The 8,379-nt window shown below is 47.6% G+C and overlaps 1 protein-coding gene across 1 annotated transcript in view; it reads right to left on the reverse strand.

The window, feature by feature from the left end:
- slit2 (slit homolog 2 (Drosophila)) overlaps positions 1-1,965 on the reverse strand; it is a gene marked incomplete at its 5' end in the record, with an annotated part of 21,111 nt that extends 19,146 nt beyond the window's left edge. Inside the window, 3 exons of the mRNA XM_047045318.1 lie at positions 408-479; positions 802-873; positions 1,844-1,965. Of these exons, the coding sequence (XP_046901274.1) occupies positions 408-479; positions 802-873; positions 1,844-1,965 (266 nt within the window). The remainder of the gene's footprint in view (positions 1-407; positions 480-801; positions 874-1,843) is intronic.
- Positions 1,966-8,379: the final 6,414 nt, after the last annotated feature.

Below are 8,379 nucleotides of genomic sequence, written 5' to 3' on the forward strand. Positions count from 1 at the left end.
GAGAGAGGAGGCAGTGGACAGGGAAAGAGTGGGAGTGGAGAGGGGGAGGAGAAGGAGAAAGAAAGAGGGCAGAGTGGAAAGGGTTAGGGGGTTTGGAGAGAAGTCAAGGGGGCGAGGGAGAGGACGGGGTGACAGGAGAGGGGGAAAGGGCAGGTGGGGGGGGGGGGGCAATTTGAAACAAAGAGTGGTTTGGAGGGACGAGAGGCGTGGATGATGATGAGGCCGTAGATGGAGGAGAGCAGGAGGAGGCAGCGGCGGAGGAGCAAAAAGAGGGAGGGAAGAGGGGGGAAGACAGAGAGAGAGCAAAATATCAGAGGATGAAAAATACAAAGACAGATACAGTTACTGACACAATCAAACACTAGCACTGAGAAGTACTGGTATAAAAATGCTCTCGAAACACTTACAAGGTCCTCAGCTTGGGCATGTGGTTGAAGCTGGCCACCGACAGCCGAGTGATGTTGTTGTTGTTGAGAGTACTATGAAGAGAGAGATACAGAGTGAGAGTGGGACACGAGAGGAGAACGAGAAGGGAGAACGAGAGGGAGAGAGAGAAAGATGAGTTGGATGGGATCCAGTGAGTATGAATTCAAAGGAAACAGTCTCTAGTAGAATAAATCAGTTTTCCTTTTATTTTTACATTACACATTAGTTACAAGTGTTCCTAAAATCGGATTCAAGATCATTCTAGTTCTCAAGGTCAAAGGTTGATGTAGTGCAGGGTTCACTGCTCCAGCATGAGACAGTGCTGAGATTTGTGTTAGTCTGAGAGTCAAGGTTAAAGGTCAAAAGATCACTCACAGTACTTCCAGGTCGCGCAGTGCCCTGAAAGCTCCGTCTTCAATACAGCTGATCTGATTGTAGTCCAGCTGCCTGCTCGAGCACACACAAGCAAACCAAATACACACACACAATATAACCATGCAAACACACACACACACACACAAGAAATAAAGAGAACTGTGAGACAGCATCCCCATCCTGTGATTTGTAAAAGTCTATTATTTATGCACGTATTGTCCGTTAGTCCAGCCGGCTTGAAACTATTCCAATATTTAATCACCACACCACCTTCTCTCATCCAAACATAATCTCCATCCTTCCTTCCATCTATCTCTTCATCTCGCTTCATGCTGTCTTCTTCTTTTCTGTGCTCTGTCTCTGTCTGTCTCTCCTCCAGAATCTTGCCCATACCTCTCTCTCTTTTTGCCCCTCTCTCTCTCTCTCTCTCTCTCTCTCCTCTCTCTCTCTCTCTCTCTCTCTCTCTCTCTCTCTCTCTCTCTCTCTCTCTTCCCTTCCCTATACACTTTCCTACCCACCCTCTCTCTCTCTCTCCTTCCCTTTATTCCCTCCCTCTCTCTTTCCCTTCACTGCCTCTCTTTTCGAGCTCACCATCATTTGACAATGTCATTAAGATATAAGGGCCGTACATCACGCGCACATACACCAGCCAGTACACACACACACACACACATGCAACCTGCTGTGTCTGTCTATAATGGTAATTGTTTGGCATTTTACACAGTAATCGGACGGTGGACACAGTAGAGAACAGGACGCTAACAAATCCATCTTTTTAAATAACTAGCGTCTGCATGAAAATACGTACATACTACAATTATTTTCAATTATGATGGAGGAAAACACAATTAAGGGAAACATATTGATGGTCGGGTCTGCGTGCATCTGTCCTAAAACAGTGTTCAGGCTTCACACACAGGGAAGATGACATTTAAACACACTGAAATATTGATGCGCAGCAGAGAGGTGAAGAGGAGGGTGGCATAAGTTTGCACGCACACACACACACACACACATAGGGTACGTTGATAACGCGACTCACAGGTTCTTGATTTCCACAGCTCCCCTGAAGGCTTTCCTGGGGACCCCCTGAATTTGGTTCTCACTGAGGTCTCTGGAGAGAGGGAGAGCGAGAGAGACAGGTGGGTGAGAGAACGAGGGAAGGAGAGAGGGAAAGAGAGGGAGAGAAAGATGCAGGAGGGGAGAAAGAAAAACAGAAACACCGAGAGAGGGGGAGGTGAGAGAAAGGTAGAGGGGTAAGGGCAAGAGAGACAGGGAAGAGGAGAGAGGGAGAGAGAGAGAGGGATGGAGAGAGGAAAACAGAGGGAGGAGAGATATAATTAGAGAGTTAATATCAACAGCATCCGCTGACATATAAAGTCCAAAAACAGATCATAATCCTATGAGGATAGGAATACATTTTACCCAGTGCCTACAACTACACATATGGATGTTACCTTCAGAAAATATCCCTCAGACACACAACCAAACCTCAAAACTACAGTAGCTCTGACAGACCAACCAACAGAGGGCACCAGTGCTCTCTCTCTCTCTCTCTCTCTCTCTCTCCTCTCTCTCTCTCTCTCTCTCTCTCTCTCTCTCTCTCTCTCTCTCTCTCTCCTCTCTCTCTCTCTCTCTCTCTGTCTGTCTGTCTATCTGTCTGTCTGTCTGTCTGTCTGTCTGTCTGTCTGTCTGTCTGTCTGTCTGTCTGTCTGTCTGTCTGTCTGTCTGTCTGCCTGTCTGTCCCTCTGTCTCTCTGTCTCTCTGTCTCTCTCTGTCTCTCTCTGTCTCTCTCTGTCTGTCTGCCTGTCTGTCTCTCTGCCTGTCTCTCTGCCTGTCTCTCTGCCTGTCTCTCTGCCTCTGTCTCTCTCTCTCTCTCTCTCTCTCTCTCTCTCTCTCTCTCTCTCTCTCTCTCTCTCTCTCTCTCTCTCTGTCTCTCTCTGTCTCTCTCTCTCTGTCTCTCTCTGTCTCTCTCTCTCTGTCTCTCTCTCTGTTTCTCCTTCTCTCCCTCCCACCCTCCTTAGCTCCCTCTTTGTCTCTCTACCTCAGCACATAATGATGGATGTGTGTGTGAGTTGAGAGGTTTTGGAAGATTTAATTTCCAGGCACTTTAACTAACCTGCAGGAATAGAATATGGCTGTGTCAACCAACGCACTAAATTCAACACACACCAACGCACACACTTACACACACATACACACACATGCACATACACAGTAGAGAGACACCACTAAATCTTACACCCACAACAAGTGAAATAGAAGCCATTGCTGGTTGGTATGGCAACTTGATTTAAGGATGCACCTGACCCACTCACACACAGTGGATTTGAAGCTAATATACTGTACATATACCCTGCCACGCACATTACAGTAACACACAAACTAATCTAAACACAGTCATAAGAAGATGGACTCTGTGAAATACAGACGCCCTTACAGGAATGTTCTAGATTACAGTAATGCTAGGGCTGAGCAGACAGCTCTATACACTGGTGGTATAAAAGCACATAAGTTCTGTTTCTAGGAGGCAGATACCATTAGGGATAAAAGACTGAAAAGGGTGTTCTTTTAGCTGGAGGGGGGCGTAAGTGGAATGTGTGTGTACCTATGTGTGTGTGCGTCCGTGTGTGTTTGTCAATGTGGGAGTATGTGTCCCTGTGTTTGTCTATGTGCGTGTGTGTCTGTGTGTGTTTCCTTGCATGTGTCCGTGTGTGTACGTCCGTGTGTGTGTGGTTTTTATGTCTGGCCGACGGCTCAGCCCTCAGCCAATAGCGTGGCCAGCCGGCAGTCTAACTGCCTAACCTCTCACCAGTGACCTAGCCAGTCTCCATGAGGTTGACCTTTAACCCCTGCAGAGGCTACGTGACCCCCTGGCATGCTAATCAGCTAACTGCTGATGCTAAGCTACATTCCTTAGGTTCAAACAATGACAAATATACATACAAGTACACACATATTTTAGAACATAAGACGTGTTATGTATCTAAAGCTTAAATTAGGAGCTGGAAAGGAAAGATGCTGTAAAGGGTTATTTGCTTTATCGTCTAAAGCAAACTTAACCTTGTCATCTCGCTACTCACACACACACACACACACACGATTATAAGGGATTATTTTGGAGTTCAATGTTTTGTCACAAGGCAGTATGCTTGAACTAGTAGAATGAGAATGTATTTGTATCTCTTTTGTCTTTTCTCATCATCCTTTCCATTTCATCCCTTCATTTCACCTTCACACACACACACACAGGTTTCAAACAGAATGTGTGTGCTGATACTATTTTGACAAGGCCAAAAGGGGGTTTAGCAAACAGCCGTGTTCGTTTAACTGCATGAAGCTACCAAATAAACACTCCTGAAGTTCTCCTGCTTTATCTCACATACTCACACACACTACACTGCACACACACAGCAAGCCCTGCACATGAACACCACTCACTCACACTCCACCCGCGCCCACATACCACACACCCACACACACACACACACACACACACACACACACACACACCCACACCCACACACTCGTTGAGCTTGGCTGTGAGAGTACTGGATCTGAATGCACAGCGAACCAGCACAATGTACCTTCATCCTGTCAGGCCCAGTAACCAGTTAGAGAGTTCTTAGATTCCGTCTGACAGGACGACAGGTGGGCACCGTGCAGAGCTGACACAACTCACCACATAGTCTCTGCTCTTCGCTCCACAAGTGGCAAGATAGATGGTGGACGGGTCGAAGCACTTATCCCTGCTCTCTGGAACGTATAGGACAGGTTCTTCTGTCTGCGCGTGCTTACCCCTCCCCCTCCCCCACCCCAGTGTCCTATGTCACCACCCACAGGGCTGAACTGATTGAAAAATATACAGACTGTTGATTGAATGTGGGTGAGGGGGCATATCTGCATCTATCTCCTGTAACAGAGCTTGGGGGATGATGGGAAATTGATTTGTGCCGTCTCTCTCTCTCTCCTTGTGATGTATGAGTTCGGCTCTGTAAGGATTGTGCGCACGCACGCATGCACGGACACACGCACGCACACACACACACACACACACACAAAGAAACAAATACACAGTCAGATGCGTAGGAGCACAGACTGAGCTGAACACAGACCCTCACACACACAGTGTGAGAAGCATGGAGACACGCACACACACACACACACACACACAAACACTCTCTCCCAGTATATGATTGACAGAGTGGGTTAGTGAGGGGCTCTTTAGGAAGTGCAGAAGGCCACTCTAAACCCCATTCATCACCAAGACCACCAGACAGAGAGGGAGGGAGGGAGAGAGAGAGAGAGAGAGACAGACAGCAACTCTCCCTGTGGTTCTCTAAACTCCATTTCAGGGGAGCAGTCTCATTGGACTGAGTGGGGTAGAAAGACGAGTATAATCCTCCTTTCATCCATCTCCTCCCTCCTCCTCTCTCTCTCCCTACTCGCCTAAATTGGTCTTGTTATTGGACTTCCCACAAGTTGACCTTTCACCTCTGCCCCTGTGCCTAAATGAGGAAGAGGCGGAGTCTGGTGCCTTCATTAAAAGAGGCTCCCGCTGAGCTGTGTGTGTCTGCATGTGTGTGTGTTTGTGTGTGAGTGTGTGTATGTGTGTGTGAGGGGGCTGGAGGCACCAAAGCAGTACTGCACAGGAACTCACGAGTGTGCCCTGCTGCTAACTTAGGAAAGTTCAGAAAGAGGAGCCTACCATTTACACACACACAGACGCACACGCACGCATGCACACACGTACGCACCCACACGCACACGCACACACTGGGGTCCAGACAGACTGCTGTGCTTCGAGACGATTCTTCACTTTCGTCTGACAACCCATCAATCAACAGCGTGACAGCTGACGGCTCACCCGCCATGCGGATAACTAGAAACACACACACGCCCATACACCCCCACACCCACACACATACAGACTGAGCTCACTTAACACCCCAACGTTCTTCCCTAACCAATCACAGATGCACAGATCGGACAACCTGCTTTCTGTTCTTCATCCCTCGTTCTCCCCACGTCCTCTTTCTGCTCCTCCTACATCATCCCTCGCTACTTGCACCCTTTTTTCTTGCTCTCCCTCGGTGGGCTGTGTTGTGTGCCTGTGCGTGTGTGTGTGTGTGTGTGCGTGCTTGTGTGTGTGTGTCTGTGTGAAAGAGTCAGGTCCCCAGTGTTAAGAGCTTAATGCTGCTTTTCTAAAGGAGCTTTTTAGACTGAGAAGGGCTTTGGATGGCCTGCGTGTCTAAGAAGACCCCGAGACTGAAAGAGCAGCTCTCTATTCTCTCTCTCTCACACACACATTTGTGTATGCTCCCTTGTGGCGGCAAGATCCCTTGCTACATTGGCAGACCGGGGGTTCCAGTGTGTGTGTGTGTGTGTGTGTGTGTGTGTGTGTGTGTGTGTGTGTGTGTGTGTGTGTGTGTGTGTGTGTGTATGTGTGTGTGTGCGTGTGCGCGTGGGTGCGTGCGTGTGTGTGTGTGTGCGTGCGTGTGTGTGTCCAGGGTGGCAAAGCAGTAAACTAATTATGTTGTTCAAATCCCTTTGGGACTGCTTTAATCCTATTAACTATAAGAATGTGTGAATGGAGACAGAGCGAGGGAAAACGGGAGACGGAAAAGAGGGAGACTAAAAGAGGGAGAGAGAGCAGGAAGGAAGGAGAGAGAATGACAGATATATGAACAGAGAGAGAGAAAGAGAGATGATGATGAGATACACCCAAGAGAGAGAACAAGACAGAGGGACGGAAAAAAGAGTGAGAGAGAGAGAGAGAGAGAGAGAGAGAGAGAGAGAGAGAGAGAGAGAGAGAGAGAGAGAGAGAGAGAGAAAGAGAGCATGTTGCATAAAAAAAAGAATGAGGAAAGGGGTTGCCAGGGTGGGAGGGGGGCAGGGGCCCTTGAGTTAATTCCGAGGGCACTGCCTTGGAGTGGACCCCCAAGATCACACTTCTGAGAGCAATTAGGAAGAAAGGACAAGCAGAGGAGAAGTAGAGCCGGGGAGAGAGAGACGGGTAGAAGAGAGAAAAGACAGGGTCGAAAGGCTGGAGACAATGCAAGGAGGAGACTGGTCAACACCTGGGAATGTGCTAGCGTGTCTGTGTATGTGTTTGTGAAAATGTGTGTGTGTGTGTGTGTAAGAGAGAGAAACACACACACATCCAAAAAGCTAATCTCATCTCTAATCTCTCAGCTACTATTGACATTTTGTTCTTATTTCCCTCAGATAATGTTTTCTCTCCCTCTTTCACTCTCCATTGTTCTCTCTCTCTCCCTCTCTCCCTCGCTCCCTCTTTCTCCCCTTAGCTCTACACCTTTGCTTCAAGTCTTTCTCGCTATTTCTATGTCAGATAACAGGTTGCTATGGAGACTAGGCTGTTTCAGAAGGTAAGTTAATGCAAAACATGTTTAAACTGTCCTGTCTCTTTATAAACTGGACACAAGGGGCACCACATAATCCAGACTCTAATGACACAACCCTGTGGATGCCGTGTCCAACTCTTCTAGGATAAGATGTAAATGCACAAGGTTGCCTCGTGTCTACAGATAGACGCTAGATTGGAGTTGACCAAGACAAGCCAAATGATTATTGCTGGTTGCCATGCCAATACTTTTGCTAATGACTTCATGATTGATTGGGTGAAAGTAAAGCATGAATTAAAAAGCGTGTGATAGTCTGCAATGTGTGTGTGCGTTCACACATGTGCACACCCACACAACCAGCTTACTCACAAGGGACCAGGAAGCGATGAGTCGGGCCTCGGAGGCGGTGACTTCATCTGAAATGTTTGGACGCCTCATTAAATAGTCAGACCTGTTTAAAGAACACATCTCCAGAGAGGAGAGGAGGAGAGCTGGAGGGGGGCACCGGAGGAGAGCAAGGAATGATGACCTGCCTGCGGAGCCTCAATAGGCCAGGCAGCGATGTGGTTTCATTTACAACAACAGAAAGCCGCTGGCTTCATCAAGGGGTGGGATTGCTGGCCAGACCTGCACCTGCATACAGTCGCTCATCTCACCTGACACATGCACACAAACGCATTATGCACACACACACACACACACATCTCTATTTGTCTCTCTCTTATACACACATACACACATATTCTCACATTGTCACAAAACACACACCCGATAATTCACATTTCAATGGCAAAATGAACTTTCAGGAAGCCTGTAATGACTAAATGTAGCTCTATACACACAAACACACACATACACACACTAGCTGGCTGGTTGAAGTTAATGTAACGGATGCAATCATGTCTTTCTGCTTGAAACTATTCCGATAGTGACACACATGTCCTGTGTGAAGGCTAATCTCTCCACACACACACACACACGTACACACACACACACACACACAGTTATCAAGAACATGGCAGGACAATAACACACCTACTTTCATCTCAAGAAAAGTGAACCTTTGATAGACAGACACACGCACAACCCAGTGTTTAGACGAGTACACTGAAACAGAAAGATGATATCAAGGATCTGTGCCAAGACCTTGAACTGTTCTATCAGTATGAACACTGGGTATCAGGGACAGCAGAAAGACAGACACTCAGGAGGG

Source organism: Hypomesus transpacificus, chromosome 22 (assembly GCF_021917145.1).
Source record: "Hypomesus transpacificus isolate Combined female chromosome 22, fHypTra1, whole genome shotgun sequence".
Classification (NCBI taxonomy): Eukaryota; Metazoa; Chordata; class Actinopteri; order Osmeriformes; family Osmeridae; genus Hypomesus; species Hypomesus transpacificus.